Source organism: Ruditapes philippinarum, unplaced genomic scaffold (assembly GCF_026571515.1).
Source record: "Ruditapes philippinarum isolate M1 unplaced genomic scaffold, ASM2657151v2 ctg386_1_1_1_1, whole genome shotgun sequence".
In the NCBI taxonomy this organism is placed as follows: Eukaryota; Metazoa; Mollusca; class Bivalvia; order Venerida; family Veneridae; genus Ruditapes; species Ruditapes philippinarum.
Genome location: NW_026862271.1, coordinates 190719 through 204520, shown reverse-complemented (window position 1 = coordinate 204520; position 13802 = coordinate 190719). Strand labels below are relative to the sequence as shown.

At 30.8% G+C, this 13802-nt stretch overlaps 3 protein-coding genes across 3 annotated transcripts; 1 reads left to right on the top strand and 2 right to left on the bottom strand.

The window, feature by feature from the left end:
* Positions 1-802: 802 nt before the first annotated feature.
* On the bottom strand, positions 803-4008 carry LOC132718510 (histidine-rich glycoprotein-like). Its single transcript, XM_060702211.1, has 3 exons — positions 3390-4008; positions 1911-2117; positions 803-1639 (listed from the first exon to the last, which is right to left on the bottom strand). The coding sequence occupies exons 1-3, from the start codon at positions 3394-3396 to the stop codon at positions 942-944; spliced, it is 912 nt and encodes a 303-aa protein (XP_060558194.1). The 5' UTR covers positions 3397-4008; the 3' UTR covers positions 803-941.
* Positions 4009-4659: 651 nt separating this feature from the next.
* Positions 4660-6828, top strand: LOC132718488 (acylphosphatase-1-like). Its single transcript, XM_060702185.1, has 4 exons — positions 4660-4819; positions 5175-5191; positions 6209-6318; positions 6576-6828. Exons 1-4 carry the CDS (start codon positions 4747-4749, stop codon positions 6697-6699), a joined length of 324 nt encoding a protein of 107 aa, XP_060558168.1. The 5' UTR covers positions 4660-4746; the 3' UTR covers positions 6700-6828.
* A 1630-nt stretch (positions 6829-8458) lies between these two features.
* LOC132718487 (cytochrome P450 2B11-like) lies at positions 8459-12437 on the bottom strand. Its single transcript, XM_060702184.1, has 6 exons — positions 11748-12437; positions 10697-10982; positions 10157-10386; positions 9743-9962; positions 9254-9474; positions 8459-9110 (listed from the first exon to the last, which is right to left on the bottom strand). Exons 1-6 carry the CDS (start codon positions 12121-12123, stop codon positions 8923-8925), a joined length of 1521 nt encoding a protein of 506 aa, XP_060558167.1. The 5' UTR covers positions 12124-12437; the 3' UTR covers positions 8459-8922.
* Positions 12438-13802: the final 1365 nt, after the last annotated feature.

Below are 13802 nucleotides of genomic sequence, written 5' to 3'. Positions count from 1 at the left end.
GAAATCAAGATATGACACTATGTAACGGTTCATAATTTAAAGCTGCATGCTTCAAGATGAGCATAAACATTTCAAGATAAATCAAATTGTACTGCAATCAAGAAGGACGAGTAACATAAAACAACATTGATATGGAAAACAGGACAGTAATTGAAAATGTAAAACAGCTATTGACACCTGTAATTACATGTATGTTAGTGTTAAGCGTAAACAGATTCATTGAATACAAATAGTTTAAAAATCATAAACAATACAAATGCTACGTAAGTTTTAGAATTTTTTAGTATAGTACCATATTGTTAAAACATGAATGATATATGAAATTTGTCAGATTGCTATGCACAATTGAAAAATTATTACTTAGGTATGATCAGTGATAGAAACATCTGGGGGATGATATATTGGGCCTCTTCTGAAAGAATTTAAGCAATAAATCACTTTAATTCTGATTAAATAAAAACAAAATGTATGTTCTATAAATATCTATCTATAATTACTGTAACTTAATAAATGAATCATTATTTTTGTCATCTTGAAAGTGAAAATTTTTACCAAAAGCAAGGGAAAATTCTTTATAAAGAAAGTCAACGGTCCTAAAATCAAACCGCCGATTGTCTTTTTACTTTCACTTCATATGTTTACTTTAGGTTTGTTTATTATCAACTTACATTCTCTTTATTATTGTCATAATGGGGTTACGATTGTTTTTGCAAGTTATTACTGTTGAAGTGATTAAATATTTACAAAAATTTTCAGTAATTTTGTGTAATTTACCTCACTGAAACATACAAATGACCTGTGGATCAAACAAATTGTTAATATATATCAAAAATATGACCTGATAGATGTTGACCCTGTTTGCAAAAATGCTTCACAGAAAATGTTACAAAAACGGTGAAGTACTCAAATTGATATAGTCATATATACAATTATATATGGTATTATCTCAAATCTTTCATGGGTACATCATACGCTGAAAGTGCTTCACTCTGGCCAGACGCTTGATCGTATATACTTCTATGGTGAACATGTTTATCTTTGTGGTCCTCATGGCCATGACTTCCTTTATGATGAGTTTTCTTATGAATACCGTGACCATGATCATTATCATGTCCGTGACCATGGCTGTGACCATGACTGTGACCGTGATCATGTCCGTGACAATGACTGTGATCACGACCATGACCGTGATCATGACCGTGACCGTGATCATTTCCTTGATCATGACTGTGATCATGACTGTGATCATGTCCGTGATCGTGACTGTGGTGATGAATTTTATCATGACTCTTATTCAGATGGTTATGTCCTCCATGTTTCTCATGATGACTATGAAATCCATCATGATGATCACTCTGGTTATATTGATGATGACCATTCTGGCCAGTATGATTGGTGTGATGCCTATCGTTATCTTCGTGATGTTTGTGTACATGTCTATCTCCATGACGTTTATATGACCCTCCATATGTGTAATGCCTTTGTTTGTTTTTATTTTCTCTCCTTTTCCGAATACAAATGGCAACACTTTTAATGACTAATGCAAGTACAACCAAGGCTGCAACTCCCCATATAACAGAGATAAGAACTACTTTCCATGGAGTATTGGTCCATGAGATGTCAGCATTTGTATTTATTTCTGAAATGATATGCGGAAGTGCACGGTTACTCTTTCAATATAAACAATAGTGCACGAGCTGGTTCTATTATTAAGATAATTGTCAATCTGCAGCGTTATGTTTAAGATGTTCATTTAGTTGTAATAATTATAACTCTTTTGAGAATCTTAAGGCGGCATTTGCTAAGTTTGTTTTAACGTGATAAAACCTTACTACTTTACCAGTGATTACTAAATGACACCTTGAAAAAAACATTCAAAAATGAAACGGTCGTTTCAAAATAATATGTACCTTTGCAAACCGGTATACTTGTATAATTCCATTCTCCATTAGCTAAGCATTTCAAAGAAGATTCGCCTTGTAATTTAAGATTTGGAGCACATTTTACTGTCACCTCTGATCCCGTACCAAGTTCGTGCTTGTCTGGTATGATTTCAAACATATTTGTTTTTGTAAACACAGGTGGATTTTGCCTGTGTGAACTGAGTGGTTTACAATCTAGAGAAAAAAAGAAAGAAACTTGTGTCGTTATATATTTAAAAACTTAATAAGTATGATACTATATTATTTCATGTTCAATTGGTACATTGATAGTTATATAAATATCAAATACCTCTGACAGTAATTGTCGGAGAAAAGTTGACAAAGGCGTGTGCCAAGATTCAAAGGTTTATCTACCGTTTTAATTTATTTTGTACAATATATAAAAGAAGCAGCAACAATTAAATTCTGTTAATATATTTAACAAATTTTAAAAGCATAGACATGTGTCTTCAAAAAAGGGTGATTTGGTTGTGACACTTTTGTTGTGACTTAAGCAAGAGAAAAGAGGCACTGTTTCGGCGAATGATCCATTTACAGTAACGAAGTTAATTTGCAAATTAAGGTTACGTACGTCTTATATCAAATATGTAACTTATATATACTGGGTAATTTATTAGATTTTTTTTTATATTTTTATCAATTTGGCAGTTGGAAATTTTAACTCTATGTCTAACACTTGTAAGAGAGACATCTTTGAATTCATACTTCTCAACAATTTACAAAGTGACCAATATTATAAAAAAATTCTCCCATTCTTCTCTTTTGAAACATACAAAAACATGATATGATAATTTCACGCTTAACGTAACAACCTCGTTCTATACTTCCTCTTTTAAATCCGGTCATAATACATCTCATTTAAAGTTATAAATGTACACCTATTAGAAAAACAAAATAGGATGTAGAAAAAAAGGCAAAAACTGATTTTGTAAAATCACTGATAAGTTATATTGAATGATAACAAGCAACACGAAAAAGTTCAATATCTATTGATTTAGAATACAATATGGAGGCCGACTTACGTTAGGTAAAATGTCAGACAAAAAAGCCATTGTTTACTCTTTTAGAGGTCTGAACGTATTAGTTTGTTTTAAATTTATCTTAAACAATATTCAACTCGTCATGAAGCTTGTTTTAATGTTAACATATTTTGTTTTGGTTGACTCTAATTGTTCATGCTAAAATAGTACCTTTATTAATATTTTATTTATTGAACGTTATTTTCATCAAGTGACAATTTACATAATTATTTATAATTATTCTGAAAGTCTTCCGAAAACAGTTCTTATATTTACTTTAATAGATTAAGATCATATGTTTGTTCTTGTTTGTTGACCTAAATAAAAGATAAACACTATATTATGCAACCTTGAAAAGAAACTAACATGTTCATAAAAAATCGATCGTATAAACAAAATACAGAAAAAATGTTGTAAATTCACATACCTGGCATTGTTTGAACTTGACTTTTAATAAAATAAGAGAGCCTGTCAGTAAAACTCCTGAATTTAAGCGTGTTTATTTAGTTTATAAGTCTGTATAGGTGTAGACGTAAAGATTATATCTTCCTCATTCTTTCAAACTTCATTTACACCTGACATAATATCGGTAAACAAATTTAACTTGATGGTATCAAATTACAACATGTCCGTTTGTATATCCAAATGTTAAAAAGGTGTGGATATTTTGTGATCATATAATTTAAAATGGGATTGTCAAAATATTTATTTTACCGTAGAGGAGGGTGGGATACACGCATGAGTTATTAATTTGTTAGTTTGTTTTTCTGTTGGGGTATGGGGTCTTATGGTGGCTGATATGTGCTATGTCGTATTTTTGTTCCGCGGGGCGCAAGCAGATTCGTGTTTTCGTCCGGCGCTCTGCAAGACAAAGTGATTATTATGATTTCGCCTGCAGGAGCAAAAATGCGACAGGACACATATCAGCCGCCAAAGTTTTCTTCGGCAACCGTTTAAGAAGCATTTCTGACCTGCAATTTACGAGGAACAAATTGTTGACTCCAGTTTATAATATTGTAGCTAATCTCCAGCTTTTAGCGTGCGCATAAAGCTATTAAATTCAAACGCCCGTATGCGTTGAATAATTTTGAACATGTTCAGTGTATGCGTATGGAAACGTTTATTTGACGTATGACACCATGTCTTAAACGTATATCGCGTTTTCCTACCATTCCTTGATATATTCTTACAAAGTAGGATCATTTGTTTTTAATAACTCCCTAGTTTTTTGCCAAATATCTATACTTTTTAGAAAAAAATTTTAGAATATTTTGGGTTTTAACGAAGCTATAAAGTAAAAGTTTTTATTTGTTTGGGCTGTTTTTTGAAGGGAATCATAGTTAAAATTTAAAAAAAAATTTAAAATTAAAAACAATTTTAAGGGCTTTTCCTTAACTGCAAATTACCTGCATATAAAAAAGTGAGCCCTAACAATAAATATTACATTTTTTAAACCTTATCCTAAAATATTTTATCAAAAAAATTTCTGTTATTTTTTTAACTTAAGTTTTCCATTTAATCGCAAAATAAACATTTTAAAGGAAATAATAAGTGGTTTTCTTTTTCCCGTTTTTTCCAGTTTTAAGTGGTTCATGAACAATTGATCAAACGTACAATAACAATAGAATAAAATGTACACACAAATAGTATGATCGATAAATATGCACAAGTGTATAAAAGATTAATGATTGATTTAAAGCGGTAATCAATATAGAATTCAATAAACACAGTTACCCTAAACAATTTTACCCTATACATTAAATATATTAGTTATAGTGAAAGCAATGGAGGAAACGAGTTATTTAGATCCGTCGAGGCTGTTATCAGTGGATTTTGAGGTATTCGGCCTCGTTCAAGGTAAAAAATTAATACATTTTCTTTATTTTATCTTTTGTATATATTTGTATATTGTTTCGTTTGTTTATGAAGCATTATTACTAATGAAGTGTGAAGATTCGACTGATATGTATAAAATCGAAATAGAACGTTATGTATATATAGTTTAATATTTATATGTGATTTGTCAAGTTGATATGTATGAATTGTTGATTGTTAATTTAGTAAATTGTCTTGTTTAAATGAACATATATCGTGGAAAAACAGAACATTTCAGAATAATCTTCAAGCTTCCACTTTCATAGCATTGAAATATTGATAATCGTTTGTACATATAGCAAATATAAATCTCAAAGTCATTTTTATTCTATTTCAGGTGTTTACTTTAGAAAGGTAATTGATTTTCAATTCATCCTTTACCCCGCCACTAGATGTGAATAGTGGACTTAACATGTTTCTTTTTTGGGACAGTCTCTTTAATAAATTTAAGTGATTTCAATTTACAATGCTAAAATAAAGAAGAAAATAAGACAGAGGCTAATCTGGTTCTATATTGGCGAGTCGGGCAAGTCAATGCGCAACACCAATTTATTCACTTTTGATATGTTTTTTATGTACCTTAACGTTATCAAATAAAACCCAAAAATGTATGATCTATTCAGAAATATTGTATTCTTATCGGAAAACGTGAAATTTTGCCTATAAATAACCGGGAACATAGTAATTATCTATCTTATCATAATAAATTACAATCATATCGATCGTGAAGTATATTGAAATGCTAAGTGAATGAAATGTCCATTGATTGTTAAATGAATTAATTAAAGTTAATGAATTTTATGAGGTTATTATATGAGGTTATTATATAATGCTGAGGTCGATACGAAATGTTATTGGACGAGTACATACACTGCTGTCAAACCTATATTCGACGAAACGATAGTCGAGTCTGATACAGGTTTTTCAGCGGTGTACGAGTCATATAGAATCAGTATTGTTTAATGTTTATTGACCTCTATTTAATTTTTGTGACATTTTGTCAAAACTTTGTTATATCAAATACAATGAGGAAATTACATAAATAATTTGACATTGAAAATGGAAATAAGGCTAGATGGAGTATAATATGTATTTGCTACAGATATTTTGGACTTTAAAATTGAAAACGGGGCTATATCGGGTATGATATGGACTTGATATGGATGTTTTGTACTCTGGAAATAGTTATAAATTGATTATATTGGATCCGTTCATGAATATTTTCATCGGAACATTACGTAGTTCAAATGCTGAAAGTTCATTGGTTATATCTTATTAAGTGTGAAATAAAGATACATGAATATATCTTACATTTAGACACATAATTAGATGATTCAATTTGAATCATTTTAGGTTATTTTCTAATTTCAGTACACATTGGAAGCAGCAAGTAAAATTGGCGTAACTGGTTGTGTGAAAAATACACGAACAGGTTCCATTAAAGGGGTGATCCAGGGGAACAAGGCGAATGTTAAACTCATGTAAGTTGTGCGTTTCATTGGTCAAAATTCTGAATTTTTGCAAAATAAGCTGATGTCTGTAGAGAAATAACATAATGACTTTAATACAGCGTATACTTACAGTTTTGTAAATGTTTTATTCAGAAGATACTGTATGATTTTAAGCAAGGGGTCATGAATGATGTTGCACCATTTATAGTATATTTTCAAACATAACTTAATCGATCTGCATATGGGTAATGAAATGTTGTACCTGAACCTTTAATTTCAATTTTCAGGCAAAATTGGTTATACAAGGAAGGTAGCCCAGAATGTGTCATACAAGGATGTCAGTTTCAGAATGAAAGGGAAATAATTAATCTGGAGCATCCTCAGTTTTCAATAGAACCAAGTGATTGGTAGATGGTCAGTGTCCTCTAGACAGAACATAAACACTTTGTGTGAGCTTATATGTCAAACACAAAATGATGCAGTATTATTAATCAAGTGTTCACCTCCAATACAGTATTAAATCATCATACAGTATATATACACTACTGTTGTCTTCTATATATCCCTTTTCCCCCACTAGTTGCATACTCGGTTTTTATTCGTGATTTTGACATTCAAAACATTCTACAACAGGATTCATGCCACATGAGCGTAGATTATTTGGCAAGATAACATTGAATGGTTTATACATGCTACAATTTTAGATGTAAAGATAGTAAACATAGATGACAGGCGTTTTATTTGTATCAATTATTAATGCATAATATATGCATGCGCATGAATTTCCGACACCTTTGAAATAAGATCATACTCAGTTTCAACTAGTTTACTCTAGCTTCAGGATGGTATCGGAATGAGGTAACTGTAATCAACTAATAACGGTTAAAATGTTGTGAATCATGTAAACTTACGTCTGTTAAAGACAATGGATATCAATACCCTAATGTTGTTGGTGGTGGTATTGGTGTTGTAAGTTTTCACTCCGGATCATGGCAGTAAGCCACATTGATTTTACTAGAACACAGTTCAGTTCCTGGGCATGTCAAACAGTTTACCAGTTCTAGTTGCTTTCACATTCGCAAGGAACTGAAGCTTCTGTACATGCCAGAGCAGACGAACAATACGAATGACCAGTAGAAAAGATTTCATGATGAATCACAAGGAAAGTTCCCTGCACCGTCGGGGAATCGAACCCGGGTCGCCGATTCACAATTCAACGCTCTACCTATTGAGCTTTATGTTTGTATTCTTCGATAAAAATGAAGGGCAAAAATTAACGAAAGAAGCTCATGGTTGTTAGAAATAAACGTGCGCATTTAGTATACTGCAAAAGAATTTATTTTTAGAGTATTTGACTTCTAAATATTTCTACTTTGAATGATATCAAAAACATTGTAATGACAATCATAAGCTCTATATAAGGTAGACAGAACATGGAACCTTAAACGTTTTATTACTTATTACTTAGAGATTCTGTTTTTATTCGATAGATATACTTACTGCTTATCGTTTTAATTTAAGTTAGTTGATTAATTAGAACATATTCCATTAATATTTTAAATATTCATAAAAACCTATAGAAATGTAGCATTTGGATATTCTTGTGAAATATTTCATGGATAAAAATGTTGATAGAGTTCTAGACGTTTATATGAAGAACAATAATATTTTGTTCCTGAACAATTTATCTGCTATATAAAAATAATTGAAATCGGATCATGGGTCTCACACTTACCCAACAACATCCATAGGCAATTTTTTTGTGGTTTGATATACCGCCATTAACATCATTATTTATGGTATTACATACCTTCCGTAATGGACCAATTATTTTTTAAATATTTTTTATATAAAGTCGTGTACTTGCAAGCTTTACTATTGGTTAAAGATTTATAGATAGTGAAATATGAAAGAAGAAATATTACAAAGTCACTAAAATAGCTAATAAATTATTGAAATAGGAAGTATGAAATAAAATAAAACTCGGTAACATATATATATATAGACCCTTTATTGAGCAAAAGATTTAAGTCTTATATAGATTTTCGGCAAATTGATGATAAGTTTACAACAAAAAAGATGGCAAGAAAAATGTTTATGACTAAACAAATACAATAAACATATATTTACAATTAATTAATATTTATATCAAAAATATTAAAAATGTAATAGTTGTGAAGTTAATTAGAGAATGTATTAGGAATAGTGGTAATTTACTTCTTCTGATATACTATTTGAATTATTATAAAACTTATGATACATTCATTATAATATGATTAAATTTAATTAATTATAATATATTTCATGTATTAGCTAATAATAAATAATATTCCTCTTTATACGAGAATGTTAACACTTTATGAGAAATTAATCTGTTAATGACAAATATCATGATGCATTTGTACATTCACTCATTTTTGATACATGTTATGCAATAAATGTATTTTCAAATATATTTCAAACAAACTATAAACAATTATAATGAGTAACACAGTAATGCAGAAAGGGATTGTACCTGATACATTTAATGATATATTCTTCTATTTATGATCAATTTAATATACATGTATACATACAAATATATGTCTATGTACCGCATATTTTATGGTGTAGTCATTCATATATGATGCTTAATTAAGCACGGGCAATTGCCACAACTCTATACCGTTTTGGTGTATGTACCAATCCAAATTCTCCGTCAAGATCTTCAACTGACACTGTCTCATTCTCGGGACATTCTAAACGAAACTTTTGAACAAGAGCACCTATGAAGATAAGTAACTCAGCTCTTGCCAAAGATTCTCCTATACAACTTCGTTTCCCTAAAATATAAATATACGCTTAATAGAAAATGAAAATATATGTACCTGGCGTATTTCTGTATTATCCACGTACGGATTTATCGGTTTAAGGAGTCTTAAATGGGAACAATTATTAAAGTAATAGAACTATAAAAAGAGCTCACCCAGAAAGAACGCTATCATTTCATCTCGCTTTCTTATAGTACCAGCATCATCTAAAAATCGGTCAGGTCTAAAGATTTCTGGATCATTCCAAACATCAGGGTCATGTAATGCAGAATGTATGTCAGGCATTATAAGCGCATGTTGAGGGATTGTATATCCCTTGAAGGTCAAATCTTTTGTAGTTGCATGCACTCCACCTGTTACCACTACAGTGCAGTATCTGCAAATTTTACAACAATATGTGATAAATATCTATCGCAATTGATAAAAATCTGGATAAAGGGTGATCCCTCGAAAGCATTAACAACAACGCAATTAGACGAACTCTTGTTAACGTTATCATGGTATTATTTCATTAGTCTTAATTCTAAAGCGTATTCGTGCCTAATTAATACTCATTTAATTAAATAGCATGTGTGTAATTACAAAACTATAATTATATATTATGCCCTTTTTGTTACCTTAATTTAAACATCAAGTCGTCTTACCTTAGTACTTCCAAATAAAAAGCTTCAAGGTAGGCAAGAGCTGTTTTATCCGCAGTTGAAGGTAATCTATGGTCCCCTATGCTCTCGGTTATACTCTTGTACAACTTCTCTTGTATATCAGGGAATTGCACGAGACAAATTAATGCCCATCTCATTGATGCTGTTGTTGTATGTGCGCCTGCCACAAACAGATCTCCAATATTACCTGATAACTCCTCATCTACAAAGTAAAAAACACACATAATAAACGCAAACATTCGCACGAATACATATTACCAAACTCATAGTATTTTCTTAAATTGCTTTTGGTCAATCCTTTTATCCATTTAGAAATTTTAAAATACATCAAAAAGATAGGTTACTAATTATGATAATTAATAACTGAAAACACATTGCTGATGTATATGTAATTACAGCTCATAGTTGTTGACTCCTCGTTCAATTGTTTCCTCTTCATTTCTTTAATATAAGCGCTTGTGAAATCTTCAATATCGTTTTCATCATATTCACGTACATGCTCGTCAATGATATCTCCAATAAACTCAAATATTTTGTCCGCATTGCGAATCATTTTCTTGCATTGCAGCGGATCACCTGGAAATTCCGCTAACCATGGCATGAGATTTGCAAGCCCAGCTGATGATCTAGAAAAATACATAACAAAAAATATTTACAAAAATTCTCAAAACCTGCATTCATCATTGTAAATACATTTAAGTAATAGTCTTTTATTTCTGGATTTACTATATTCATTTCAAGCATCTTGAAACGTATGATTAAACATTGAAATTGATCTCATTTCCACAACGTTTTATTATTTGTTACTTTTTTTGTTATCAAATAAGAGTAAAATATTCTGACTTTATATCAAAATATGTTTTATTGCATAGTATGTGTGCATATTGACCAAAATGATATTGAGATGTTAAAATTGTGTAGAATACAAAATCTTACATCATATTTTCGTCGATGAGGTTAATCATTCCTAAGAATCTTTGATCATCGTGCCTAAACTTCCCCTTAAACAAGAGGAAACATATTATGTTTGCTACATGGGTGCTTATAAAATCCTTCGGATCAAAAGATGCCCCATGGAATTCTTCTATTTCAGATATAAACGACTGAACTTCTTCGTGAATTTTCCCTTCAAGTTTGCTTTTTCCCATTCCAAAATCTTTTAATGTACTCAACGCAAACCGTCGGTGTTCTTTCCATTTTTCACCATTAGCAAGTACAATACCTATTTATATAAATACAAGAATTTTAAGAACCTTTCACTTTTAAAATCACTTTATTTGATCATGGACTAAAAAGACAATTTTAGTGCATGCATTGTGTTCTAAAAAAGGTCTTATAAGGGGCGTCGAATGCCGTCAGGGATGGGATTCTTTCATGTGAGAAACATACGGAACGTCAGTGGTTCTACTGACTTAAGGTCTTCTTCTACCATAAAAGCTGAACAATCATTATTTGATTATGTCATCTATCTAAATATTGACAGTGGACGAACCACATAACTCCTATGTGTCTAACACAATTCGTCACATATATCTAATAAGTTGAAATAATTTACTTTAATATCTGCTGATATTTCAAATTTCGATAATACTTAAATTTGATAAGCAGTGCACGTTCATGCATATAATACATTTGACTTCATTACTTCCTTTCCTTCTTGCATATTTTATGATGGCAAAAATATAAAATGGCATGAATAACATCTGTGAAACAATTAAATGAACGATACATATTCATTTAAAATTCATATAAAAGCGAAATAATTCGACATTAAGCATATTTTTAACAACTATTAATTTAATACAAATGCAACTTGAATCAAAATAAATAGTAAAATATTCAGATCAGTGCCATCTTATTTGATGCTTACTATCTTGACAAAATGCGCATCTTAATATACGAAGAACTAGTTAGAGACTCTTTTATCCGTAAGATATCCGATAAACAACGAATAGAAATTCAAATTGTAAATAGTTTGTAAAATTACCTCGATTTCTCGTAGCAATGTCTGTGATATAGAGACTTGGTCTGTCAGCGAACAATTCTCCATTTTTATGAAATGCTTCTTTCAATGTCTCATAACCTGATATAACGATTGTTAGTTTACCGCCAAAATATAATGAAAACACATCTCCAAGTTGTTTCCTGTATTTCTTGAAAGGTTTCCTCATGTCATGCTCCAACAGATGTAAATGTCCAATGAGCGGAAGCTTAAATTTCGGGGTAGGTGGTAACGGCGGGTCATAACGTATTGAGAAGAAAATGTGGTGTAGCAGTACACTAACAGTGATTACCAAAATTATCGAAGTTAACGGAATATTGGTTAAACTGGCCAAAAAGGCGTATATTGTTTGTAAATCCATCGCATTTATTATTATTTACCATCCAATGGTTATAGGTGTATGAATGTTTGTCTTTTATAATCCTAACATTTCGTCAGAATAACCGATTGAAATTTTCAATTCGTATGTCATCAGTCAAATGAGGTCAAATCATTGGCCGTATCAGCTTAAAAACATTTCACGATCAGATAGGCCAACGACGTTAAAAAAAGAAGTTGAAATGTCAGAATAGAAAATAATATATCTAAAATTAGTCGTTCATGCTATTTATATATGAAATCCTTAGTTAGATTACATTTATTGCATTAAAAAAAACTTCATTTGCACTTTGACCTATTTAGTTAATACACTCCTGTGAACATAACACGGCCAAGATGACGTACTTAAACGTTATTGAATGGTTTTAGAATAGAAAAAAATATATGTTTATAGTCATAATTACAACTTCATATGATTCGGAAATAATTCCAAGATTGATCGAAGTTTCCTTATACTTATAAACGTTTTATAACGTTTATGCTTAATTATTAATCGCTAAAGAATTATTTGTTATTATAAAACAAAACTAACCTGATATAACCTAAATAATGAAAAACCCACCAATCTTGCAGTCGAAACATAGTTCTGTCTTATATTTTCAAAATGACTAGAAAAAAATAACTTCTTAAAACATTTGCGATGAACAGATGTAAATACGACTAGACATTTTCAAGAGTAATATTATAGAATAATTTTAATATCGTGGTCGTGCCTTTCAACATTGTTCAATTTGTAGGCAGATAAGTGTCAGGTCAGGAAGAATCATATTTTATTAAATTATAAGAAAATTAATGTTTGATGACTATGAAGAATTTATTCACTCGCCTTCCTCTGGCAATCGAAAGGTATTTTATGTCATTCACTACATAGATATTTTTTTTTCACTGTATACATTTTGTAAGACAACGAGATCACTAAGATTAAATAATTCATAGACTTATGACAAACTGTAGGACTAACAGGAGACCGTTTCAATAAATACTTTCATCTTAAATAAAAGTTTTGGACTTTTATTTAATTCATTCACAAAAAACAGTGGCACGTGCTATGTGTAAATGTTCATCTTCATCGCTATTCAGAAATTGTAGAGTCTTACCAAAAGAGACATAACTTAGGACATATTCTTGAAACGAAAAATATCCCAATTTTGGTCTCACGAAACACAACTATGGACTCGAAGGACTACATAGCGAAGGTCCATTCAGTGTTATATACCTTTCAACTGGTGTTTAAATGATAAAAGTAATTTACAACACAGACCTCTCCGACAGCAGAAAGATGACCATGGCAAATAGCAAAATGATATATCATCAAATCACATATTTTGAAGTTCGGTTAAACAACGGAAATTTTCAATTACAGCTATGTTACAGCATTTGGACTCATTTTGTCCATGGTTCATTTTGTCCATGGTTCATTTTGTCCATGGTTCATTTTGTCCATGGTTCTATAAAATAAGTCCCAGTGTTGTTCAGACTGATTACATTACATATTGTGACTTCAATCTTTTTATACAAACAACAATAACGGTCAAACTTTGTGTTGAACTAAATAATAACAAGTTGTCGTAAACACTAAATATATATACCTTCAACCATTATTGGCCCAATACCTCAGTTATTTTTTCTATATGTTCTTTATAGACTCTGAGTGAGGTTGCA

Bases quoted from the DNA above. Each gene is read 5' to 3' on its own strand.
- LOC132718510 (XM_060702211.1), bottom strand. The intron at 1,640-1,910 runs GTACATATTATT...ATATCATTTCAG, and splicing joins AAGTATACCGGTTTGCAAAG to AAATAAATACAAATGCTGAC.
- LOC132718488 (XM_060702185.1), top strand. From the start codon at position 4,747: ATGGAGGAAACGAGTTATTTAGATCCGTCGAGGCTGTTATCAGTGGAT. The intron at 6,319-6,575 runs GTAAGTTGTGCG...TTCAATTTTCAG, and splicing joins AAGGCGAATGTTAAACTCAT to GCAAAATTGGTTATACAAGG.
- LOC132718487 (XM_060702184.1), bottom strand. From the start codon at position 12,123: ATGGATTTACAAACAATATACGCCTTTTTGGCCAGTTTAACCAATATT. The intron at 9,475-9,742 runs GTAAGACGACTT...TAAAATTTGCAG, and splicing joins TTTTATTTGGAAGTACTAAG to ATACTGCACTGTAGTGGTAA. The intron at 9,111-9,253 runs GTGAGCTCTTTT...TTTATATTTTAG, and splicing joins AATGATAGCGTTCTTTCTGG to GGAAACGAAGTTGTATAGGA.